This window comes from Stenella coeruleoalba (genome assembly GCF_951394435.1).
Source record: "Stenella coeruleoalba genome assembly, chromosome: 13".
Lineage (NCBI taxonomy): Eukaryota > Metazoa > Chordata > Mammalia > Artiodactyla > Delphinidae > Stenella > Stenella coeruleoalba.
In genome coordinates this window covers 55767081-55794663 of record NC_137159.1, presented here as the reverse complement: position 1 = coordinate 55794663, position 27583 = coordinate 55767081, and the positions used below count along the sequence as shown (strand labels likewise).

Genomic DNA, 27583 nt, shown 5'->3' with positions numbered 1-27583 from the left:
TATTCTCCATTTTTTGCTGCACTGTGTTGCTGTAGGTTCTTCTTTGGCTCTTGCATCTTCCCAGGGCAATTTTCATTTGTTGATAGCTATCTAATTATCATTTTTTGTGGGGTTACAAAGGCTGGTATGTCCTCCTCTTGCTGGCGTATCTCTTCCTGTCCATTTTGTCTAGCTTGTTGTCATAAAGTTGTTCATAATCTCATTATACTTTTAAGTTCTGTGGGATGGATTTGTAGTGATATCCCCTCAGATATTCCTGATACTGGTAATTTAGCTTTTCTTTTTTCCTCATTAGTCTGGCTAAGGGTTTATCAATTTTATTGACCTTTGCAAAGAACCAGTATTTTAAAAATAACTAATTAATTAATTTTTGGCTGCATTGGGTCTTCGTTGCTACGCGTGGGCTTTCTCTAGTTGTGGTGAGCGGGGGCTTCTCTTGTTGCGGGGGGCGGGCTCTAGGCGCGTGGGCTTCAGTAGTTGTTGCACACATGCTCAGTAGTTGTGGCGCACAGGCCTAGTTGCTCCACGGCATGTGAGACCTTCCCGGACCAGGGATCGAACCTGTGTCCCCTGCGTTGGCAAGCGGATTCTTAACCACTACGCCACCGGGGAAATCCCAAGAACCAGTTTTTGATTTGATTGATTTTTCTGTTTTCTATTCCATTGATTTCTGCTTTTATGTTTATTGTTTCTTTCCTTCAGCTTGCTCTGAGCTTCTGTGCTTTTATCTTTTCCTAGTATTTTTTTAAGGTTGGAGCGTAGATCATTAATTTGAAACTTTGCTTCTCATGTAACCATTTATTGTTAATACTCTTGGCTGACAATGAATTCAGCTTTTGACTGAGAATGACTTCTGCCTTGTCCGAAAAACTTTACTGTCCCCTTTGAAGAGAGAGTTCATTCTTTATAGAATTCACTAAAAATTTTTTTCCTCTTTGAGTATTCTAAAGATGTCTGTCTATCTGGCTTACGTAGTTTCTGATGAGAAGTTCCTATGTATGTAGATGTTTCTTTTTCTTTGTGCTCAAGATTTTCCCTTTACTTTTGTTTTACTACTACAGTATGAACCTGTAGTAGTAAACCAAAAGCCCTGGCAGGCTTTTCTTTATAATTATTCTACTTGTAGTTCACTGAGTCTCCTAGAGCTGAGATTTGTTGTTTATGTGTTAGTTTGTATAATTGGTATTGATCTGTCTTCTAGTGCACTAACTCTTTTCTTGGCTATGTCCAGTATACCAATAAACTTGTTAAAGGAATTCTTCAAATAGGATATATTTTCCTAACAGTCATATTTTATTTTTATGCTTTTTATCTCTGTATAAATTTCCCATCTATTCATGTGCACTGTCTGCCTTTTCAACTAGATCCTTTAGTATATTAATATAGTCTCTAGTTGGCCAGGTTTGGATCTCATTGTTGTTCTGGTTACCTTCAGTGTACCACTGTACTGGAAGGCTTAATATTTCATGTACGACCTTTATATCTTTGAGCCTCACAGGGCCCCCAAAGCTTAACTGAATCTCCCCATTTTTGCCGGAGATGCAAAATCCTTTCCTGCCTGGCTAATTCACCTACACCCCCACCCAGCCTTGAACCTAATGGGTTTCACTTCCCTTGCCAGCAGGCAGAATTATTCTCACAAGCCAATCACATCCTCCTGTGGGAACCTTCTTCCGGAACCAGGGCATACCGCACCCTCTTGTTATGCAAAGCCGCACTTCCACAGCCCCTACTGGGCTCACTATTCCCAAGTACAACCCCTGTGTGGCCCTACATGGTGTGTAGTGTCCTCTTCCCCCAGACCGTGAGTATAAGTGACTAATAAACTGCTGTCAGTCTCATCTAGTTTGTCTCCAGTGTCATGTGTCGTATGTCTAAGCACCTTCCACTGTCTTGAGGGGCGGGTCCCTCCCTCGCTGGTGGGATGAATAGGAGGTGAACTGAACATCCACAGACTTCATAGACTTACCTATGCTTAATGTAGGGCCTGAAAAGCAGAAGGGTCTTTTTCTTGTGTTCCTGTCCCATCCTTAGCAGGCCTTGCACTGCAGAGCCTGTCTCCACATTTTGCCCTTCCCCCTGTGGTAGTATGGTGTTGCAAGTCCACGGTGAGGGCACAGGGAGTTTCTTAGCTGTCCTGTTCCTGCCCCAGACTTTGGTAGGCTTTGTGTGCCTGAGTCTCAGCGGTGGAGCTCCCACAGCAGTTCTGTTCTTCCCCCAGCTCCCTTGTGGCAACCGGTCTCTGCTTTGTGTAGCCTTTTATTAGCAGGGCTTTTTGGATGTGAGCAAATTTCCTGTCCCTCTCCACTGGCCACCGCACTTTGCCTGGGACTTGGGGGTGGGATGGTTTCTAGTCCGTCTCCAGTGGCAGACACTTTTGCTTTGTATGAGAGAAGGATCTAAGAGAAGGATCTGGGAAGCGGTTTTCTGGCCTGGTCCCCAGTGGCAGCAGATCACCGTTGTGCACACCCACACCACCACCAATGGGCAGGTTTCTTGCCCTGTCCCAATTCTTTCTGCTGAACATCTGATGGAGGAAAGGGGGTGTGTCGATGCCCTCTGTGCACTGCTTTATTTAGCTTCATCTTCTTACCAAGGTTGATAAGCTGTGTGTTCATTTTCATTCCTTGATTTTTCCTTATGGTTTCCTTTTTGATCCTTGGATTATTTAGAAGTAAGTTCCACATATTTGTAGGGTTTTTTCCCCATATATTTTTTGGTTATGAATTCTGGTTTAATTCTGTTGTGTTCAGAAAACATACTTTGTTAAATACACACACACATACACACACACATAAATTTTACATTCTGAAGACTTGATTGATTCTACTGTAGTATATGGTTTGGTTTGGTGAATGCACCATGTGCTCTTGAAAAGAACAGATATTTTGCTGTTAGGTATAATATTCTATAAATGCTACTTGGGTCAAGTTTATTGATAATGTTGTTCAAGTCTTCTGGAGCCTTACTGATTTTCTGCCCACTTGTTGTGTTACTTGTTGAGAGAGCAGTATTAAAAGTCTCTAGCTTATAATTGTAGATCTTTCTATTTTTCTTTTCAATTGTATTAGGTTTTTGCTTTAAATATATTGAATCTCTGTTGGTGGACACGTACATATTTAGGATTGTTATATTCTTGTGATGATTTGACCTTTTTATCTTCACATCATGCTTCTTTATCCGTGGGTAATATACCTTGTGACAAAGTCTAATTTTTCTCCTATTAATATAACCACTCCGGATTTATTGTTTACATGGTATATTTTGTTTCCATCCTTTTACTTTTATTTATTTCCAAAGTGGGCTTTTTGTAAACAGAATACAGTTGAATTTTCTTTTCACCCCCAACCAATCTAACAATCTCTGCCTTTTACTTAGAGTGTTTAGACCACTTGCCTTTAATATAATTATTAATAATATAATTATCAGTTTAAATCCATCATTTTACCCTGAGTTTTCCATTTGTCCCATTGTCCTTTATTCCTCCCCCCACACTTTTTAAAAAAATTTATTTATTTTATTTTTTTGGCTGCGTTGCGTCTTCATTGCTGCACAGGGGCTACTCTTCGTTGTGGTGCGCGGGCTTCTCATTGCAGTGGCTTCTCGTTGCGGAGCATGGGCTCTAGGTATACGGGCTTCAGTAGTTGTGGCACGCGGACTCAGTAGTTGTGGCAGGCAGGCTCAGTAGTTGTGGCTTGCAGGCTCTAGAGCGCAGGCTCAGTAGTTGTGGCACACGGGCTTAGTTGCTCCGCGGCATGTGGGATCTTCCCGGACCAGGGCTCAAACTTGTGTCCCCTGCCTTGGCAGGTGGATTCTTAACCACTGCGTCACCAGGGAAGCCCCTCTTCCCCCTTTCTTTTTTTTTCCTTTTTTTTTTTTGGCGGTACGCGGGCCTCTCACTGTTGTGGCCTCTCCCGTTGCGGAGCACAGGCTCCGGACGCGCAGGCTCAGCGGCCATGGCTCGCGGGCCCAGCCGCTCCGCGGCATGTGGGATCTTCCCGGACCAGGGCACGCACCCGTGTCACCTGCATCGGCAGGCAGACTCTCAACCACTGCACCACCAGGGAAGCCCCCCACCCCCTTTCTTGATTAATTTTTTATGATGCTCATTTCATCTCTCCTGGTGGCTTACTAACTAAACTTTTGTTTAGTGGTTTACAATATATATCTTTAATGTACCACAGTTTACCTTCAATCAAATTCTGCTTAGATCACATAGATTATAAGAACCATGAAACAGTACACTTCTAGTTCTTCCTTCCCATTCTTGTGCTTTTGTCGTCATACATTTTATTTCTGTACATGTTCTAAGCCCCACAGTGCATTATTAATGTTTCTTGCTTTAGGCAATCAGTGATCTTTTAAAAAGTTTAATCCCCCCCATGTTTATTTACTTATTGTTACTTATTTTTTAAAAATTTACCATTTCTGCCCCTCTTCATTTCTTTGTGTACATTCAAATTTCCACCCCCACCTATGGATTTCTCAGGTCTCCTCCACTGGCTCAGTTCTTTCTGATGGACACCTGATAGAGATCTCTGGCAAATGTGTTTGGATTCCGCTTGTGTCTAGAGCTTCCACAGATGCTAAACAGTTGTCCTAGCCCACTGTTGACCTTTAATAATCTGGTAACTTTTTTGTTGTTCATCACCTGTTTCTTTTATGCTCTGCCAAAGTAAAAATACTTAGAGTCCTGTCTGTCCTTGGAGTGACTTGGGAATTTAGTTCAGTTGATTGTCTTGTAATCTTAGCTCTCTGATGGACTAAAGAGTTGGTGTGGTTTTATAAATTATCTGTTTCTTTCCTCATCTTTGGAGTGGGGATGACATTCTCTTGTGGATTTCTACATCCTAAACAGAACCTGAAATATGCAGAGGAACCTGAAAAATTCGAAGTGCAAAACAGCAAAGTCCTTCCCTCTTCATACAGTGGAGTGAGTCCTTTGCCATAGAAACTCTTTTAGCAAAGGGCATTTCCTGGCTGTTGTATCATTTAGACTTCAGTTGCAGATGAGAAAAATATTGGAGCTGTTTTAAACAGAATGGGATTTAACTTTAGAAATTAGATGCTTAAAATCATTGATAGGGTTGGAGAAGTAGGCTCAAGCTGGACCTCAGAATAGTCCCACAGAAATGGTTCCACAAGTGAGCTCTTAACCTCTGCCCCATATGGAAATTGAGAAGCTGCTGGGTTAACTTCTGGGCCAGGATCACACTACTTTAGCCGTGATCTTGAGATCAGGAAACCTCTAGCAGCGTCATTGGCTCTAGAACAATTTTGTGCCTCCTACTTCTGCTGCAGCAAAATGGATCCCTTGTGCACCATCCACTCTATGCCTGCTTAATTCACTTCTGAATTTGTCTTATACACATACATCTGATTGGCAGAGATAAATCCAAGGGGGTCTTGGAAACATAACGTTGGATTTCTAGCCTTTGTAGCATAAGCAAGTGAACTAGAGGGAAGTTGGAAAGGATACTGAGCAAGTCATAATTAGAGACGACAGAATCCATTTGAGTGAGCTATTATGAGGAGACAGAAATTTATTAAAGGCTGTCAGAAGGCTAACAGACGTTAGCCAGGGATCCACGTTTCGATGCTTCACAGACAGGACTTGTGAAGCCAAGAGCGGTATCTAACCCCACAATGGCAGTGCTCTAGCAGGAGCCCCACTACAGCATCTGCTACCTCTACTCAGCAATCTTGCATGATTCTGTTCTACCTTGACTCTGTCAGTAAGTGCCACGTATCTAGGGTCTATTCTTAGAACGCTTCACTTTTTACCAATTTTTGTATTAGAGTACTTTTGATTATAAGTGAGAGAAACTCAACCTCATCTAGTTTAGAATAAAGGATAGATACTTTGGTTATATTAGTCAGGGTTCTTAGTTGGTAAGTACAGATTTCACTATAATTTAAACCGAAAGGCATATAGGATATTAGGTTCTCGTAAAATCTCTGGGAAGACTAGAGAACCAGGTTTGGATGCTGCACTTCCAGAAACAGTGGAAAGACCCATGCCCTCTGCTGCTTGGAATCCATGATGTCAAACATGGATGGCAGAAAAGTCAACACACATGCCCCAGAAGAACGTGGTATCGCAGCCATTGTTCTTGCCGAACTATCCAGTCTCCCTGCATGCAGCCTTATTCTGATGTTGCTAACTCCTGTACCTAAATGTCATTCACATTTGTCAGCTTGGCTAAACCTGGCCTGTATGTCTGCATCCTTGTTCAAGAGTATCTGGGGAAAATGTATTTAGAGCTTCAAGGAAGGTAAGCTGGAAGTAGGTTGGAAATGGGTGTACAGTTTATGCCACCACCCACTTCTTTGACTACTTAACATCCATCCTTGCCGTCTCTACATGCTTCCTTTCCAGACATCAACTTTAAAACAATAGTAATTATCCCTGAATCATTAGAAAATATGGTACTATTTCCTTAAATGGGGAGGCTTAAATTTAACGTCACAGCATCCATCTCTGGTTGCTGTTTATTCCTCTTCTGGTTTTAGCCACAACCCTGTCTTTATAGCTTGTAACTTCTGCATTAAATTATAAAGGTAAAACCACCACCACCAACAGACCTTATATAAAAAATAGAAAGGGAATTGGGTGCAGAAGGAAAATAATTACACTGAGCAAGGAAGAAAACACAGATAGCTTCGTTAGTCTTCCGTTCTTCCTGATGCCTTCATTGTCATTCAGGATAGAACAGCACACACACACACACACACCCACACACCCACACACACACACACACCCACACACACACACACACCCACACACACACACTGTTCTCCCCTCCGTATCTTAGATGACCAGAGTTCTTAGTCTGGTGGGGTGACCCAAACCTTCATTCTTGCAGGTTGTGGGCCCTGGGTTACAAGAAGTGTTTTGTGGGAGTAAGTCATTCATAAGTCTGTGTGTGCTATTGCTAGTCAATAGCACAGAAAAGGCAAATCATATCTAGAATAATTGTCCATTCAATGAAAACAGGTAACTGCTGAGAGTCTAATCTAACTGACATGTTACCAGGAATGGTTCCATGTTGGAGGCCCAGTGTACTCTGTTCCTTGCAGATTAGACAGTTGGAGTAATCAGATCAGAATGGGTGAGAGGACATCCCTGTGGTGGCATCCACAGGTGTGTCCATTTTGTTTACGTGTCCTTTGAGCAGTCATTGGGTGGCTAGGGAAAGAGACTGGCTTATAGCCATAGGGATCATCTTATCCAGCAGACGAGTGAAAAACCTCCTTTGCAGAGGAGCCTTTGTGACCATGGGGGCTCAAATATCCTCACAGCCAGGCCCACCCTCAGATGTCTGACCCACAAACCTCTTTTATAAGCATCATTGTTACCAGTCCTCTAATCTCATTCCTTTCAAGTCCCTGATCATTGTGACAAGTAAATAACCATTGTCCATGGATGGGTATGGATTAGTACCTCTGGCCATCTCTCTTGCAACTCAAAGTAGAAAACCAGATGTCCACTCTAACGTTCTGCCCTCCAAAAGGATCTCCCTTCTTCACTGGGCTTCACAGTCACTCCGGCCTGGGGCTGAAATGCTGCAGCAGTATAATTCCAGTCGGTGCCCCTACATCATGCGGAGCCATCTGCCACATTCGGATTTTTTCCTCTTCAGTTGACGGGTTGGAACTCCCATGAAAGCTGAGTGAGGGCTGAGGGAGAAAGGATACTACCTCAGGAGTGTGACCTACACTGCTCCTGGATGAGAGTGTGCTGGTGCCGAGTCCAGCTGATTAGGACTTTATGGCTTGGATAAACTCTGGCTCGTGAGGAAGCTCAGGTTACAGGGTCACTTGGTTTTCTTTTCTCAGGCTTCCAGGTAAATTGCATGCCCGGGCCTATTTCCCAGAAGAAGAATAATTAAGGGGATAAGAGGTTTTGGCTTGCTTAAAACCCTGGGCGACTATGCCTCACTATGCCCTGTGAGGTGTTGCTGTAGTTGGCTCCTTAACGCCATCCCTCAGACACTTTCAGCTCCATTAGATTGCTTGTTAAATGGGAGAAAATTATGTTTGCTTTAACTGCAATCCAAATGCCAGCTGTGCCGATCTGTTCCTGTAAGGAGATCACATTTGTTGAAGTTGCCACCCAGTTAAGTTTTAAAATAACGTCCTTTTTCTAAACTCCATTTATTTTTCTCTTCAGACCAAACAGGTGAGTTAAACGTGAAGATGACAGGAATTGCATGGTTGTTGTACATGTGGGTCATAAACAGACCCTTAGCTGCACTGGGGTCTGGGAAGAACTATTTTAACTCTAAACCCAGTGGTGCATTAGGGCAAGCTGGGAGTCAGAGGGTGCTGAGTCATCTATCAGTAAAATCTGCCACGACAGCTAAAACTCGAATGTTATCAGTCATTTTGTTTGATCTGCCCTGATTTGCATCTTGGAAGACTAACAGATCTCCCTTTACAGAGGGACATATTAAATATATTCTTTTATCGTGGGTCTCATAAGTAAAGGCTCATTTGGCCATTTTGAATAATTATGGAACATAGCAGACAAGCTTCCTATTTTTCTAATATGTGCCACACTTGGCTATGTTCTTTTTCAGAGATTTAGGTATTCATTTTATTTACAACAAAATAGATCAGAATAGAGCAGTTTTGGAAAGGATGAGAAATATTATACCAGAGACCAATGACCCCCAGTTGTAGGTGGCATCTTTGGAAGTTGAAGAACTCAGTCCAGATTCTTTAAAATATCATTTCTAAAAATTGTACTTCCACCCCACCTATAGCCTGAGAAAAACTGAGTAAGTCATGAAATATTTTCAGTCGTAAGGTTTATAATTTTTAACAGAATGGAAGTTGAGAAATGGAATGTGCATCTCTAGCTGAATAGAACTTGTTTGGGGACCCTTTTGCTCAGAATTAATTTCAGTTTTTCAAACATTTCTTCTAGAATGCATCTTCCATGTGGATTATTACCTCCTTATTTTTAAGAAGTGGTTTTAAAGGAAAAGAGTTTCTACGGTAGCTTGTTTTCATTATCATGTTAAATTTTTTTTCAGCTCCCTTGGAAATCATTGACTAGCATCATTGAATATTATTACATGTGGAAAACTACTGACAGATATGTGCAGCAGGTAATTTTTTCATATTGCTACCAATACAATTGCATTAAAATGAACTTTCTATTTATACATTAATATTTCTTAGCAATATGCTTAGTTTTAAATTTGTTTTGTTTGCTTTATCTTTTCTAGACCATTTTAAAGTACATGATTTCATATCTTTAACATATTATTTTAAGATTTTAGTCTCGATATTTTCTTTACTTCAGATTCCATTATGATAAATATTTTGGACAGACAACAGGGAAAGATACCAATAGAGAGGTATTGTTTTCCTTGTAGGTGCCTGGTGCTTCATCTCTTTGTGAGTATAGTTGACAGGAATGACTTAAACTATGTAAAAGATCTTCTGAACCCTCCTAGACATTTTTGTGGTTATACCCCACAGTATAGGGTATACCCCACAAAGGTCTTTGACCTTAACTGTAGTAGTTAGTCTTTACTAGTTTGATACTTCGTACAAAAGCACGCAACTTTTTTTTCCAAAATTATCTCTAAAAGCAGGGAATCACTTATTTTGTAAATTCTCCCCAAATGTCCCAAATTGAGGTAATCACTTACCTGTTTTGAGTAATACTACTTTTGGGGGAAAGGTACATTTTCCTCAAGTGACCTCAGTCAGTATATTATATTCTTCTAGTTAACATGTCAGAACTGGTAAAGGGGCAAGTATATTTAACACAGACATTATTTTTCCTAAGTATATGATCACCCAGTGGCAAGTGTTAGATGCTGTAAAAATACAATTTAAAGATCACTTTAAAAATTACCATAGTGAGTTGTTGAGGTTGTGAATAGTGAATAAATACCCATGGCTTGTTGAAAAATTCCCAGCATCACATCATATATAATTCAGAAAGTGCTCATTTCAAACTAGCATCCAAATCCAGGCAAGATGGTTCTTTAGGACATTAGTCTGCCATCTTCTCGCCTGTTGGCTTTCCTAATAAAGTTGTTCCCCCACCACCACCCCACCACCACCCCAAATACTTACTTCAAACAACTTAGGTAGCATGAAGACCATGTGCTCTGGAAAACCTGTGTTATTCAAAGTGAAAAGAGTCCCTGAAGATAGATGGTGGTGATGATGGCATCAAGGATGGTTGAAAGTATTTGGATAAAAATTATTTCCCAAAATCTGGACTCCTTCTTTAAAAGTTTTAAGTTGTCTCCTTAAATGTTTTTGTTTTCTTCTCATTGAGCAAATGGAAGGTTGTCTTATATTCTGATTTGTCTTCATTTTGAGTATCTACCATACATTATTTTCCTTCCCTATTTGCATTTATTATTGTGTTGATCACTCTCTGGATGTGATTTTATAATCTTTTCCCCATTCCTTTCCCTGCATTTGGCTCCTAATTGGTTCCTAAAAATCCGACATGAGTTCAGCCAAGCTTTAAAGTTTACTGCATGTCTCCCAACACTTGAGGGTACATGCTTATTTAATTGGACTTAGATTAGTTACTGTCTCCTTCTCTTTCATGGACTTTGGAAACTAATCATCTCTGAATAATTTTCTAAAAGCAAAGGTTATGTATTTTTTTTTCCCTCTGAGAAAGGCAAAAAAGAAATAAATAGAAACTGTGAAAAGTAAAAATGGTTACTTATAAGTCCTGTTTATCTACTCATGGAGGAATAGGAAACAGTTGTTCATTGCTTTACTTTTAAAAGTTGTGCCTAAAATGTTTTTAATACTTGTAGTTCTGTACCTCAGAATCTAGTGATTTTTTCTTACAAACCATTGCAGTTTACGTGCATGAAAGAAAAGCTCATCTTAAAAAGGCAATTTTTGAAGTATACTTTAATGTTTTATTTTCTTGTGAATTTTTTAAGGCAGGTGAAGTGGTAATAATTATTCGACATCATGTGTAAAATATTTTATCTATCTTTTGAATTAGAAACGTCTAAAAGCAGCAGAAGCTGAGAGTAAGCTGAAACAAGTGTATATCCCAACTTAGTAAGTAATGGAAATCTATTAAAATATTTGCCATGGTACTAATTCTCTTCAAAACAAAATATTAACATTTTCAGCCAAATTTGAATTTCTTTACGTATCTTATTTTCTTCCACTACAAAGCACTGTTTGCTTTCCATTTTAGTGCCACTTAAATGACCTTTTTTAGAAAGAAAAATGGCTGGTGGGGGAAACCCCAAGTCAGCTAACAAAAGGACCAGAGGAAACATGCCATCAAAGCTTCAGGGAGGATTTCCCTGGTGGTCCAGTGGTTAACACTCCACTGCACGGGGGTGCATGTTCGATCCCTAGTCGGGAATTAAGATCCCACATGCTACACAGCGTGGCAAAAAAAAAAAAAAAAAAAAATTTAAATTAATAAAAAGCTTCAGGGAAAGTGTTAGAAAACTAACCTATGAAAATATTATTTGAAGCAAATGTGTTTCAGAAAGCTAGCAACTTTTGAAACTTCTGTATTGTTTAATGTATTTTGTTTGGGTAATGTGTGTTGCCCTTTTGAGGTATGTCGTTTATTTGGTTGAGAATTTTACATTGTTTGCTTGGGGAAAGGGTTAGGGGACGTAATTAGAACCAAACTTTGTAAATCATTGGATAAATAATGAATAGGTTTCAGATGCCTAGCATTCTATCATTATTGTCCTTTTGGTTTAGAAATCATTGTCATATCAAAATGAATGCCAATTTTCTTTTCATTTGCTACATTTTAAATGAATTATCTTTTTTTGAGGTCACGAGTTTGACAGTTCATTTGTTCAGGAAAATTTATTGAGCACCATGTATATAGTGCTATCCTACGTTCTTTGGGGATTAAAATGAAATTTACTACAGCGTTCTGTGTACTGATTTGAGCTTTTTCACTCTTTGAGCTCAGTACAGTTGTTTTATACCTCCCCTTTTGTTTACTGAATTTTGATATATTTTTATATACAGGAGGCCTCATAGACACTGAATTGTTATATTTCTTATGAATCTTTTATCTCAAGATAGATAACATGTAATTTACAGGGTCCATAATTTTTATTCAGAGCTGTAACGTCCTTCCTGCAGAGTGGTTTCTAATATTTTAGAAAATTATATGTTTTATTTGACTAATCTATAAAAGAACAACTCCCCAAAGAAAACACTGCTGTGATTCATGTGTCTTAGATTTTCAAAAACAAGCATACCAGCTTTCTTATACTTTGCAGTGCTGTCACATCAAAGGAAAAGTACATTAAGCCAGTTTTCAGCAAATAACCCAGATAATTGTTGCTATTCTGTTTTGCATTGACTTTGGAGTCTTGATCTAAGCCTTGATCTAAGTCAAAGACTAAGTCAAAGACCAGTATGTGGGTCAAATCTGACCTGCCACCAGTTTTTGTAAATAAAGTGTTATGGAATACAGCCATGTTCATTCATTTATGTATTGTCTCTGTCTGCTTTTGTGCTACAATGACAGCGCTCAATGGTTGCGACAGAAATTATAATACCCACAAAGCTTAAAACATTTACTCTGCCAATCCCTGATCCAAGTGAATGACTTTTGAAGATCAAGACAGAGTTTCTAATCATACTTTTAAAAAATGTTATATAAATCATGTATATAAATAGAATATATGAATTCTATTTATTATGAATTTATTATTCATAATAAATTCTGTTATGAATCTGTACTGTTGAGTTGGATAAGAATCTGAGTTCTTTGAAGAATTTCCCAATTAACTCTGAAATATTATTTTAAAACAAATAATAGATTAAGTTCTTTGGGGGAGGGGATGCTGTGCTACATGGCTTGTGGGATCTTAGTTCCCCGACCAGGGATCAAATCCAGGTCCGTGGCAGTGAAAGCACAAAGTCCTAACCACTGGACCACCAGAGAATCCCCAAGAATTATTTTATACTGTCATTCTTTTGAGACTGGCAGTCTCCTATATACATGCAAAGCACTCTGTTCACTACTAGAGGTAGATCAGTTAAGAAGACACGTTGTCTTCTGGAGCCTACATTCTATTGTGGGGGAGACAGATGCCCAACAGCTAGTCACCCAGTGTGTTGAGTACTCTGATGATGAAGAAGAGATGGTGTGACAGTTTGTTCTGGGGACCACCCTCAGGTGATGCTGTCAGGAAGTTTGAGTGAACTGTAGAGGAGGGATCATTCAGGTGGTGGAGGCTTTCCAGGCCAATGGGATTGTGAGATGGGAAGGGGCAGAACAGAGTTACGGAGGTGAGAGAAAGGCAGTGTGGCTGGTATGAAGAGAGTGGTGAGCCATGGGAGGCCAATACGGTAGGCAAGGGCCAGGAGTTAGCCATCTGATAAACAGTGGAATTGGATTGTAAACAAGTAAGTATCATGATTAAATTTCTACGTACTTTAAGATTACCGGCTACATTTTGGAAAATGGTATGGGGAAACAGGGGAGTGGATGTAAGAACACCAATTATGAAAGTTCTTGGAGAAGAAAGATGATAGTGGCTTGACCTGGAGCTGTGGCCTGGAAATGGTATGCTACTTAGAGGTGATTGACTTGTATGGAGAGATAGAGGGGAGATGTCAAGCTGAGTCCCAGGTTTCTGGCTAGCTCAATTAACTAGGTGGATTGCTGTGCTGTTCACCATGATGAGAAGCTGCGGCAGAGAACCAGGTTGGGTCATTTTGAGTTTGTTTTCTCCAAAAAGAGGTGTTGAATATGCTGTCAGATATATTGGTCTTAAACTCAGGAGACAGTTCTGGGCTAGAGGTCCGTATTTGAGCTTCATCAGCAGATAATATTGTGCTTGAAACTGTGCATGAGATTTCTTAGAGTAATAAGAGAAAAGAGCCTTGGACCAGACTTGAGGAAATCTGTTCAATATATCAGATAGAGTATGATAGCTGAAAAAGGATAGCCAGGTGAGTACGTTATCACACAACCTGAGAGAGGAGTGTCTTTCAAGGAGGGAAAGAGGTTAACGGTGTCAAATGCTAATGAAAAATAGCCAGGGAATTTAGCAACACGGAGGTCGATGGTAATCTTTAATAGAGTGCTAAGGGCTGCAGACAGTGAAGATTAGCAGCTCTCAGGAAAACTGGCTGGAAAAGGCAGTCGAGAGAGTTCTTGGCATTGAGGGGTGAGTTTGGATAGAGTAATGGGGGAGTTTTTTAAATATGGAGAAATCTGTTTCCATGGTAATGAGGAGGGTCCAGGAAAGAGAATCAAGTGTACAAAGTTCTCAGGAGGGCAGGAGGGCTGCAATCCGGAGCATAGATGAGGGGAGGAAAGGTTTGGGCATTAGATAAAGGAAGGGCAGTTTCATATAATGCAGCTTTAAAAACTTAAAAAAAAACTGTTTGTCTTTATTCAAATGGTCACATTGACATTAACCATTTGTCCCCCGAGAAGTAACCTGTAGGTACTTGGTTTTGCAAAACATGTTTTAATTGGTTCACCTGTCTATATTCCATCTTTGCACACTCATTTTCCTTTTGTGATTATTAGAATTAAGGTCAGTGGTTTATTCAGTCAAATAACATTCTAGATTCAGTTGAACAACTAAAGTTGTGTTTACTCTCATTCTTTTTTCAGGCCGCTCAACTGTAAATTTGTATTAGGTCTCTTAACACATATATTTTGCCCTGTGTAAAATGTCAGAAATGTTCCTATTTGGAGAAAGCCTTCTGACATTATCAGCCATTTGACTTCAAGGGGCTACCACTTCTTTCTATGTATAGTAGATTTTAAAAATCAGAAATATTTTTACATACCCTTGGAAATCTTAGTCATTCTGAATCACCACTTTTAATTTTGTACTTTTCCAACTGAAAACTGTAAGAGGAGAAATACGTTCTGTCTGGTTTAAAATGTGTCTTTGAAACCAATTTGTCTTCAAAATACATTGCTGGAACAGATTTGAAGTGTAAATAATAGCCCTGTTTATAGAATAGGGCCCTCAGTGCACACAGAGGTTAAATGATTTCTTCTGGGGTGGTGATGGGGCATCAACTAAGAATTATAGTAACAGTGCCAGAAAGAAATCTTATTTTTAAAAAAAATTTATTTATTTTTATCATTTTTGGCTGTGTTGGGTCTTTGTTGCTGCACACGGGCTTTCTCTAGTTGCGGCAAGTGGGGGCTAATCTTCGTTGTGGTGCACGGGCTTCTCATTGCGTTGGCTTCTCTTGTTGCGAAGCACGGGCTCTAGGCGTGTGGGCTTCAGTAGTTGTGGCACGCGGGCTCAGTAGTTGTGGCACGCAGGCTCAATAGTTGTGGCTCGCAAGCTCTAGAGCGCAGGCTCAGTAGTTGTGGCTCACGGGCTTAGCTGCTCCGCGGCATGTGGAATCTTCCCGGACCAGGGATCAAACCCGTGTCCCCTGCATTGGCAGGTGGATTCTTAACCACTGCACCACCAGGGAAGCCCAGAAAGAAATCTTAATTTGTCATCAGGCCAAGTTTACATATTAGGCTTTCACTGGTAAATGTAAGTGTGGGAATGAGAAACAGCAAAAAGGGAACTCACAAGCCTACTCTGTGCTGAAACTCCAGGTGTCTTAAGAGTTGTGAACTCTCATTACTTCACAAGCCACAGGAAGACAGAGTATGGTCTGCATTTAGTCATTCAGCATTCATTACTAACAAATAATTTGCTAATTTACTTTGCTTATTTTTTGCCCAGCAAATAGACATGAAAGCTCCTCTGGAATGCAAGCTCCTTGATGTTGGCACTTTTGTTTACTGGGCACTGAATAAATATATGTTAAATGAATTATGCGTGTATTGAGGACACACTATGTACACCTGTACAGTATTCTTAGGCATGGCTGATAAGCAGGGGAGTTAGGCTACCCCAGATGGGAAAAAGTGAGCCATGTTTGCTCAGTAAGTACCAAGACAATCTGGGTTACGTGTTTGTGAGGAATTACGGCCTCTGGAAATCTGATAGATATAACTTTTTCCTCTTAAAAAGAAATGCCTCAAATACATTTATTGGTTTTTCTAATTTCAAGTGCTACTTAATCTTCGTAATAAATATTCAAACATGATAGAAATCACGGGTGGTCACAATCTCCTGAAATGCTAACTTTTACCTCTCGAGATATGCCTTTGCTGATATCCACAGTGTCTCTGTTGGGCATGTGGCTTTCGTGCAGTTCCCTTGAGAGCCAATGCGTGGAGTCAGCAGCTATCACACCAGCAGCAGGAATGGGACAGTGGTTTTCTCTAAACACAGCACACTACCCTTGGCTCAATTATTTAATCCAAAAATTATATTCTCAGGAGAATTTATGATGGGTGATAAAGTTTAATAAGTTGTATCTTTCAAATTTATCAGAGGGTGTCCTAAGGAAATTGTGTTTGGGTGGAAAAGAGATACGGTGTATTTATTTTGTGAGTGTCAGGCTTAAGAGATTGTTTTTTTTTTTTTTTCCTGGTACGCGGGCCTCTCACTGCTGTGGCCTCTCCCGTTGCGGAGCACAGGCTCCAGACACGCAGGCTCAGCGGCCATGGCTCACAGGCCCAGCCGCTCCGCGGCATGTGGGATCTTCCCGAAACCCGGGCACGAACCCGTGTCCCCTGCATCAGCAGGCGGACTCTCAAACACTGCGCCACCAGGGAAGCCCAAGAGATTAGTTTTTACATGATGTTGGTTTGTAAAGATAAGTGGTTTGGGTTCATTTTAACACCTTACTTTTACCAGTTTATTTCTTCTTCACCAAACATTCAAATGTTTATTTATGTGTAGTTAAGGTAAATCAATAACGAAATGTAGAGCCTTTTACCTTGTTATGCAAGTCATTTTTATCACTTCACTTTATATTTCATTGAAAGCAGCAAACCAAATCCCAACCAAATATCCACCAGCAATGGCAAACCTGGTGCTGTGAATGGAGCCGTGGGATCCGCATTCCAGCCGCAGAACCCTCTCCTAGGGCGAGCCTGTGAGAGCTGCTATGGTAAGTTTTCTCCAGTAGGGCTTCCCCAGCTCCTCTGATGCCTGTTGTGGGTGAAGGGCAGGGAATTGTGCTGGCATTGCCGGGCAGGAGGTGCGAGAGGTCAGCACTGCGCAGAGGGCAGAATAATGTAGCCTCAGAGTGGACAGGTGCCCATCCTTACCTTCCACCTGGACACTGAGTTTAGGTATTGGGTTTCCTTTGATTTGCTTCTGTGGTGTCCTGGGTTTGTTGAGCAGTGTGTGCTAAGCTGTGTGCTAATAAGCTCAGTAGTTGTGGCGCATGGGGCTTAGTTGCTCTGCGGCATGTGGGATCTTCCCGGACCAGGGCTCGAATCCGTGTCCCCTGCATTGGCAGGCGGATTCTTAACCACTGTGCCGCCAGGGAAGCCTGAAAATTAGATTCTTTTGGTCAAAATTTTACATGGATTGCGTAACTGTTTTTGAGTTGGCAATTAGATTTTGAACTTCATTTATATTTAAATGAAAATAAGAAGAATCCTGCAGACAAGTGGTAGTGGCTTAATGTGTCTTATTTTTGCCTTACAAACCCCTTTCATGTTATATGTAGTCTCACGTATCCCTTTAAATAATTATTTCACCATTTTTATGTGTGTGTGACAAATAAGCAATTTTAATTTTAGGTCCATATATTAAATAATCTATTATAAAATGTATCTTACTATAATATACATATAAGTTTTATCTTTATAGAAAGATAGAATTTGGTGTTTTCTATTTGTCACTTTCATTGAATTTGAGTTAATTATATAAAGAGAAAGGCATTTGTTGACATACTAAAATGACATGTCATGATTAATTTGGGTGAAAATAAATATTTAAATATGAGTGAAATTTTATGTTCAGAATCCAAAATAGGCCCATGCCCAATGTTTAGGATTCTTAAAATTTGTGTTTTAAAGAAAATCAACTTATTTTACTATTTGTTTTTAAATTACAAGAGGAAAGGTTTTTAGGCTGCTATTTGCAAGGAGTCCTCCCAAAATAATACATGATGGGTTCACAGTATCATTTTCAATAAACTAAGAGAGAGTTTGACTGTAATGATCACTGTATCTTCTCTTTTTGACATTGGTTTATGAAGTGTTAGTTGACACCCTGATGTGCTGTTTGAACGTTTTGACCTGATAAGGGTAACTTACAGATCAAGGGAAGGATATTCCTAGGCAAACTTACAGAATCATAATTTTATGTACCTTACTAACTTAGTGTTCATCATCAGTGTTTTCTGTCTTAAACTTCAGATCCCTTGTGGGAATACTTTAAATGTTATATGGCAGTATTTTAAACTTCAGAGCAAAACAACACAGGTGTGTAGTGTTTAGCTCAGGAATGAATCAGTCGAGCTCTCAGGTCTTAAGCATGCCGTGCTCTTGGCTACGCATGCTCAGTTGACAGGGACTTACAGTCTGGAAAAGGATTCTGTTTTTAAAGAGAGAAAGAGTAAAATAATTATTTTCTGTTGATTAAAATAAAGGAATGGAAAACAGATACCTGTTTCTGTCAGACTTCTTTCTACCTTTATCTGAGGGGTCCCTCTAAGCACTTTAAACACTGAGGTAGTTTCTGAACCACAGGTTTGAAAACCTGGATTTAGTTTAATAATACCTTTCTGATAACTTATTTCCAGAAATTTACACAATATTTTTAATATTTAATATTGTACAAAATGTTTTTAATGAACCAACAAAAACTCCTTCAGCAGCACAATATATAATATAGGGCTCTTCACCTAATGGCCCCTCTTAGTAAGGGCCACAGGCACTTGATATCTATAGAAATAAATGGTTTAATGAATTCTCACTTGAAAAATACATACATGTATTAGACTTTCCTGTTTGTCGGGTAAACTGGAAGAAGAAAAATAACATTGTAAACTAAAGATGGCTTTGGAATATTTTTTAAATATTTGACCATATGTGTATTGATATTACAAGTTATGTCGCATTCTTTGTTTTTTCTTATTTTTCCTCCGTCTTTAGCTACACAGTCTCATCAGTGGTATTCTTGGGGCCCACCTAATATGCAGTGTAGGTTATGTGCAACCTGTTGGCTCTATTGGAAAAAATACGGAGGCCTAAAAATGCCCACCCAGTCGGAAGAGGAGAAGTTACCTCCCAGCCCAGCTACAGAGGTACACAAGCAATGGTCTTTTTAGTGTTGAGAAATGTAGTGTTTTTCAGCGCCTGGATCATTCCTTGGAAACAGAAGTACAGTATAGGATAAGTTAAAAACAAACAAAGCTATTATAGCTAAATGTAGTACTGAAACGTTGAGGGTGGGTATGGATATAGGGGCAGGGACAAATCCAATTTTTTCAGGTATTCAAAGTATCGGTCTTGAGAGATTACTCAAAAGAAGAACAATGTGTGTGGGAGGTGTTAGCATGAGTAGAGAGCTTACAAATTAAACACTGGTTTTAATGGCTTTTTTGGAAACAGTTTGCAACCTTTCGGTACTGTTGAAAATGTGTTTTATTGCATAAAGTAATAAATACAAACTGAGCATTCTTTCTGTCCCTGGGCTATCGTAGGAGGGACAAGAGGGCATGGGCTCAATCTTGAGGTGAACAACAGTTAAAATATGATTTTGGTAAAATTCTCATAGATGGCAGGTATCAAGCACCTATGTCTACCAGAGGGAGGTTGTTCTTTTTGAGAGCTAGCAAGATTTAAGGACCCCCTTCGATATTTTTTTTTTAAAAAATAGTCTCTCCTCTGGCAATTTTTTACTGTTGTGAATGTGATTTTGGATTGTTAAGGTCAATTTAGGAGAAAAAATAGGATCACAGACACCCTTACTTCCACCCAGTTTCCTTCTCTACTCCCCACCTCCTACTCCAAAGTACATACTTTTAAATTCTCTCCCCCGTAATAAGTTATAGATTCTTCAGTGAAAGACTTAAAAACTGCGCTTTTCTTTGAACAGGATGCAAGGAGGTTTTTTTTTTTTATGCTTCCCTAAAAATATATTCTTTTTTTTGTTTTACATCTTTATTGGAGTATAATTGCTTTACAATCATGTGTTAGTTTCTGCTTTATAACAAAGTGAATCAGTTATACATATACATATGTTCCCATATCTCTTCCCTCTTGCGTCTCCCTCCCTCCCACCCTCCCTATCCCACCCCTCTAGGTGGTCACAAAGCACCGAGCTGATCTCCCTGTGCTATGCGGCTGCTTCCCACTAGCTATCTACCTTACGTTTGGTAGTGTATATATGTCCATGCCTCTCTCTCGCTTTGTCCCAGCTTACCCTTCCCCCTCCCCATATCCTCAAGTCCATTCTCTAGTAGGTCTGTGTCTTTATTCTTGTCTTACCCCTAGGTTCTTCATTACATTTTTTTTTCTTAAATTCCATATATATGTGTTAGCATATGGTATTTGTCTTTCTCTTTCTGACTTACTTCACTCTGTATGACAGACTCTAGGTCTATCCACCTCATCACAAATTTTGTTTCTTTTTATGGCTGAGTAATATTCCATTGTATATACGTGCCACATCTTCTTTATCCATTCATCCGATGATGGACACTTAGGTTGTTTCCATCTCCGGGAGGAGTATTATATTTTGACAAGTTCTGTTCTTTACATGTTTGTTGGTGTCTGATTTTATAGGACCCTCGAGTTCGAAGTCACATGTCTCGCCAGGCCATGCAGGGGATGCCGGTCCGAAACACTGGGAGCCCAAAGTCTGCAGTGAAGACCCGTCAAGCTTTCTTCCTTCACACTACATATTTCACAAAATTTGCTCGTCAGGTCTGCAAAAATACCCTCCGGCTGCGGCAGGCAGCAAGACGGCCGTTTGTTCCTATTAATTATGCTGCCATTAGGGCAGAATGTAAGATGCTTTTAAATTCTTAACCTTATATGTTGTGCTTCTGACCATTTCCTCTCTTTCCCTCTCTCTCTCTTTTTGTTTTTGTTTGCAATAAACATAAGTTCTTGTGTACAGCCTTTTATTTGGTTTATTTTTTTTTTAACATTGTTTTGTCTGCTGCCATTTGTATAATGCCAACCTGAAAACATTGAAACTTCTGCAGTCTTTATGAGAAAGCAGTGCTCAGCAAAAGATTGGTGGGAGGTGATCCTATCCAGTGGGGTTTTGTGATGGAATTACCTGAAAGCCCTTATCGAAGAGGGATTTTTACCTATAAGGTAGAATAAAATTTGCCAATTTACACTAATGAGAAATTGTATGTCTTTGTAAACTTCTCAATTTCCCACAAACCTTTTACAATTATCATACAATATTCTGGAAATTCACAGTGTTTCATAACAAATTAGAAGATTTAGCAAATTATAAATGAATTTTAAAGTTTTTTGGGTGAATTTTCTGAAAAACACATTTAATTTTTACAAGCTAGTGTCTGAATTTGTGGTTGAGCATTCTTTCTATTTGTCCAGTTTGATTTCCATTTCATAATCATATACCATATACATTACTACATAACATTTACATGACTTTATTACTCATTATCAACACATTCAGTCTTGCTTATGTTTTTTTGTTGTTGTTAGAACAAAGGTCATATGTACCGATGAATTGCAGGTTGTTCTGTTATTACCATGTACCCCTAAATGTGTCCATAATTTGTGTGTGAACTCTGATTCTAAGTCTTGCTACTTTTAGTTACATTCCTGTTTAGCATGTTAGAGCCATGAAACTTTTTTTCCCTATGGGATGAGAAAACTTGCTGTCTGGCTTAACAGGTAGGAAATCTTAAAGACATTCAGTAGATAACTCTCTCTGTGAGATAAGAAATTTCTTATTATGAGATGTTCCATTTTGATTTAAAGAGGGTATCTGTAAAAGGAGTGATGATTGAAAAGTGTTTTTTGTTCCTAAAGATAATTTTCAACAGAACAGTTGAAAGGCTTTAAAACTTACAGGTAAAAGCTTTATAAGAAGAAAAGTGCTTTGTAAAGTGAGTAGAAATTGGAAGTAATCTCTGCGTCCCATGGAGGGGAAACTTAGCTACATGACACTCATGTATATGTGAGAACTTAGGCATGTATATTGAGGTTTTGTGCTAGCATTTCTGAGTTCATGGATTTATGTTATCACTTTCTTACCATTTTAAGGAACTAGAAAATATTTATGTCCATGAATATACGGCTTAGCTGATTTAAAACATATACGCTTATATATAATTTATTAAATATAAAAAATAAAAAACACATGAGAAAGAAAGTGAATGAAATTCTTCCATTAAAATTGGCCAGGCTCCAGGATCATCTTTGTTGCTATGAGTGGAAAAGAAACTATCACCAACTAAATTGGCTTCTGAGGAAGCTTCTGTTTCTCATTAAGCTTCTGTTAATTTCTCAGTTAATTTGCACATTGTTTTATTTTGATGATTCTTCAATGAAGTATGTTTTTGTGTCACCTTATTTTAATTTTTCTCAGTTAAAAGGCCATGCTACTATAAAAGAGTCGAGATTAAATTACCTGTATTTTATTTCTACAAACATATATCTATAATAATAATGGTAATAAAAGAACAGACTCCTTTGTTGTGATGAGAGTCAAGGAGCATATTTTATTTTGTATTTAGCTTCATTGGTCAAGTTACACATAGAATCAGATTCTCAGAATAATTTTACCTGGAAATTTAAAACTATAAAGTTTCAGCAGCCACCTACTCAGTCCCAGTCCCCCCACCCAGCAAGCAGCTAATGAACTCTTTTCCTAGCATCTAATTGCTTCTTGCATTATCTTCTCCCTTCTTATATTTGTACCTTGTCACAACCTCTTTAGCAGATTCCTTGATCTTGGCTTGTTAGCAAGATTAGGTGTTAATAACCCGATGTCTGTATGCAACCATGTTTATGGTCCAGGGGGAGGTTAAAGCTGTATTTGTTTTTTTGGTTTTTTTGGTAAGCTTTCCTTGGTTTCTCAAAGGCAGTGGTGACCCTGTCCCTCCCCCAAAAAGTTAACAACCTCCGTGACGGTGAATGACTTTCAAATCAGGTGAAAGTTTGTAATTCTAAAGACATTGATGGATCAAGAGCTCCAATTAATGCATTTAGAATAATTCTTTATAATATTGGAAAAGGAAACTAGTTTTGCCTGTGAACTTGGGAATCTTCCTCTTATAAGAAGTATAGAAGTTGACCCCTTCCATGGCTCCTGGCCTTGGCAGCAACACCACAGCCAGTATCACAGCCAGAGTTGATGGGGTATCAGACTACAGAAGAGTGAAGAAGTGGGGAACTGAGGAGATAAATTCTCAGTTACATGGGGGAGAGCAGAGTCATAACTTTCAGATCTCGACTTACAAGTTAATCCTTGTTTAGAGGAAGTTTTTTTTTTAATTTGTTACAGCAGTGCTCTCTGGCCTTTATTTTCACTAAGAAACCGGTGTTAAGGAATACAGTATAGTGAGCAGGGGAATCTTTGTTTGCATGTCCATGAAGCATCGCAGGAAAATGTAAGAAGTAATATCTTTGGGAAGGGAAACTGGGAGGCTGAGGGAAAAGGGTGGGAAGGAGACTTACCACTATTCATCCTTCTAAACTTTTTGATTTTGAGTCATAGGAATATATTTCCTATTAAAAAGTCATGGGAATATATTTCCTATTAAAATTTTTTTTAAAACTTGAAATAACTATACACTATGACCAACATGTGTTTTATAGATATAGATATAGATGTAAAAAATGACTGTTAAAACCAAATCCCAAATACCTATTTATTTGAATGGTATACCTTTGTGTGTAAATATATAAGTCCATGCGAAAAATTGCTAGCACCAGTACAGTGCCTGAGCCAGTTCTACCATGTAGATAGTGCTTAATAAAAATGGATTGCTAGACCAAAACCCAAAACGTTGCATAAAGAAAAGTACGATGTCCTTGACAAGATTTGCAGACCAACTGCATGGTTGTAACAGCATCAAGTTTCAGACAGCCTGCCCCTGCTTCCCCTTGACACCCCTCCCCTCATTAAAAAAAGCCATAATATAATGATAATGGTTTTCCTCCTTTGTTACTATCATGAGACTTTACCACTGAGTTACTGGATGACTGATTTGTCAAAGATCTGTAAAATCACCCAACACCTGATGAGCACAGGGCTTCTGAGACTCCAGATCCAGAGACTAAGGTTAAGCAGAAGTAGTATATTAGCAGCATTTCAGAGATGAAGCAAAAGTTCCCAGAGAAATGGATCCAAATGACTTACCTGCCCCCTCTGTAGCTTGCATGGATAATTAAGTATTTTCTGGGTTGATAACACACGAGACTTGAATGACAGCACCATTCCCCAGTATGAATGTTTTCAAGGGATACGTGGAGCCCCTTTTTTCTGTTTGAAGATGCTAAATCAACTTCAGAAGTATTATCCCAAGGGCCCATATTCAGAAGAAGAAACTTGTTATATATTTTATGAGATATCTAGAGGTTTCTCAGTGAAAGTTACTGTTAATAATTGTATAAAGTTTTGTGAAATTTTAAGTTCTAACATTAGGAGAACAGTCTTGGCTTGTTTATTTTGGTAGTTTATTATTTTAATAAAAATTTGTCTTTGGATACTTAAAATTTTTTTAAAGGTACGAAAGTAGTTACAAATCTTAACGCCATTCCCATTCCTACCTCTTTTAGAGGTAACCATTGTCATCAGTGTCTGAAGTATCCAGAGACATCCTGTGTATCTCTAAGAAACTAAGTAGGTGTATTTTTTGTTTTTGTACAGACGTTAATGTCTACATTGTTCTGCACCTTGCCTTTTTTACTTAACATATCTTGGAGCCCATACCAGTACATTGAGAACTACATCCTCTTTTTTGTGTGTGGGGGGGGTGATTTTCTTTCTTTTTTCTTTAAAGTGTATTTATTTATTTTTGGCCACGTGGCATGCAGGATCTTAGTTCCCCAACCAGGGATTGAACCTGTGCTCCCTGCATTGGAAGTGCAGTCTTAACCACTGGACTGCCAGGGAAGTCCCACCTCCTTTTTTTATCAGCTGCATAATAGTCTATTTTGTACTTGAGCCAGTACTTCTCCTATTTAAAAAAAAATTACGTTGTTTCCAATCCCTTTCTATTACAAGTAGTGTTGCAACAAATATACAGATATCATTTAAGACTGATGTATGGGGCTTCCCTGGTGGCGCAGTGGTTGAGAGTCCGCCTGCCGACGCAGGGGACAACGGTTCGTGCCCCAGTCCGGGAAGATATCACATGCCGCGGAGCGGCTAGGCCCGTGAGCCATGGCCGCTGAGCCTGCGCGTCCGGAGCCTGTACTCCGCAACGGGAGAGGCCACAACAGTGAGAGGCCCGCGTACCACAAAAAAAAAAATGATGTGTGAAATGTGCATGTAGCTGCTTACAGGTTAAATCCCTAAGAGTAAAACATCTGTGTCAAGCAACTTCCATTCTGAATTTTGATAGTTGCTGCCCAGTTGCCCTCAGAAAAACTATGATTTACACTCCCACCAGTGTCTAGAGAGTGCCTGTTTCTCTAGAACCTTGCCAGCAGTGTTATCCATCTCTGAAACCCTTAACTAGTTGACAGGTGACATGTAAGTTATATTAGCTTGCATTTCTCATTTTGAATGAGGTGGAAAATTTTGCATATATTTGACAACCATTTGTATTTCCCTTTTTGTCAACTGTTTTTGCCCCTGGCCTATTTTCTATGAAAAGTCTTACTGACTCATGGGAACTTTTTATATTTTAAGGAAGTTAGCTCTTGATCTGTAATGCAAATATTTCCCCCATTTTGTCTTTGATTTTGTTGACGTATTTGCCAAGCAGATTGTTTTAAGTAGCTGAATTTATCTTTTTTTAAAAATTTTTTTAATGGCACATGCGTTTTATGTCTTGTTTAGAAATTGCCTTTATAATTCCTATAAGAAAATTCTATGGATGGTTTTACTTTGATAGCAGTTTTGAAGACCCATGTGAGATATTTTTGTGAATTTTAATTCAGTATGTACTTTCTGCAAATTTTCTGTTTTATTTTCCCTTCTAATATTTCCAAAACATTTTAGAAAGATAGCCATGAGTTGCAAAAAAAAGATAACTTTTTCCAGGTTTACCTCAGGGAGGTATAGCTCATCCTCTAGGAGGCCAGGGAAATATGCCTCGTGCTCAGTCAAGCCATTTGAGTGAGGTGAAAATGCTCTCCCTCTGGCCAGATTTTGATTCCTTCTGGTTTCTTCGGGCATTTCTCAGGTTGCTTTCTTTACCTGTGTGCTTTTAATGGGTACTAATTAATTATCTCTTTAAATATAGTTAGGTGAATAATTTGAGAGCAAGGTACCACTGGCCTGGTCTTGAGTACAGACCAGGATTCTTTTTAAGCAACTCAAATGTGGACCTGATCATCTATGTTTATGATCATTTCTTCCGGACAGAAACTATTTTTTTCTCTTTATATTCGGTATAATCACTGAATGGATGCAATTTTTATGTTAAACAGTCATGCGGTAGTCTTAGCACCCACCTTTCATCCTAATTTATTCACAGTTGAGACTGATAGTTCTTGCCACCAACTACTTCCTATAAAATATAATGAAGATTGATGAAATATGGATCCCTCTAAAAAGCTTTGATCTCCCACTCAGGTGCTCTGTAAATTCTCACTTGGAACATTACATAATTAATCCTACTAATTTAGTGAGAAATTAAAAGCAGATTAATATAAAGTGAAATGTCTATGGGTATTGTGTTGGTGACTCCTTTGATGGGTATGTTGATCATTGTCAAGGTGACAGTCATGTGGGAGTTCATCACTTGAAGTCACATTGGCAGTTTTCCTTTGGGCCTTATAGACTGGAATAAAGAGCAAAGTTAATCTTACTACTAGTAATACAGTAATGGTTTTTGTCCAAAACATTGAGCAAATACTAAGATGATTCATTCAAGCTTTATTTTATTAATAGAAAATAAATTTCTTCTCTTGTCCTCTTCCTAAGCAGAACTTGAATTTTTGGTGAATTAGTAATATTAGGAAGGAATTATTACTGTTAGCACACAGTGATTTGACAGGTGTTTGATCCTTGCAGGGTTTGGGCTGCTTTTTAATGTTTGTTTAGATTACTCCTCCAAAATACGCTTATTATATTTCTGACTGTATCTTCACTATTATTCAATAACAGGTGAAAAGCTTCATAGCTTAGTAAATTTTTTTTGCTCAAAGGAAATCAGCTGAGTAGGAGGAAAAGAAACTGGACCATTTATAGTTGTCAAGTGGTTGCATAGTAATTAGCCAGTGCTTGGGATATATATTCAGATTCCAGGCTGTCTGCAGTTTGTGCTTTGTCTATTTCAATATTTTTAAATGCTGCTTTCCCACCTTTTCCTGTTTAATAGTTATTGGAAAAGAGTTTCCTTGTTGAGAGGGCTAGAGCTAATGAAAAAGTTAATTTTTAATTTTAAATCATTTGAAGTTCCAGATGAAATTATACATTTTAACGCTAATAGTGCAGAGAATCCCTGTGGATGTCAAAGAAAATTTCCTGTATGTAGGCCTAGAAATGTGGTCTCAGCCACAGAAAATCTATAGGACAGTTTTGTCAAAAATGTGAAGGTGGGAAAAGGCATAAACATAGCAGAATCATATCTGCTAAAG

The 27583-nt window shown here is 38.9% G+C and overlaps 1 protein-coding gene across 8 annotated transcripts in view; it reads left to right on the top strand.

Annotated features, from left to right (window-relative positions):
- Nucleotides 1-27583, top strand: part of MTA3 (metastasis associated 1 family member 3) — a 164109-nt gene that overhangs the window by 117768 nt on the left and 18758 nt on the right. For 5 of the 8 annotated variants that reach the window (XM_079940381.1, XM_079940378.1, XM_079940383.1 and 2 more), the window contains 5 exons: nucleotides 9042-9116; nucleotides 11003-11061; nucleotides 16865-16989; nucleotides 18989-19140; nucleotides 20624-20846. In XM_079940381.1, coding sequence (XP_079796507.1) covers nucleotides 9042-9116; nucleotides 11003-11061; nucleotides 16865-16989; nucleotides 18989-19140; nucleotides 20624-20846 — 634 coding nt within the window. Of the gene's footprint in view, nucleotides 1-9041; nucleotides 9117-11002; nucleotides 11062-16864; nucleotides 16990-18988; nucleotides 19141-20623; nucleotides 23119-27583 lie in introns of those variants that run through there. The other 3 variants (XM_079940382.1, XM_079940379.1, XM_079940384.1) reach the window with 2 other exon arrangements.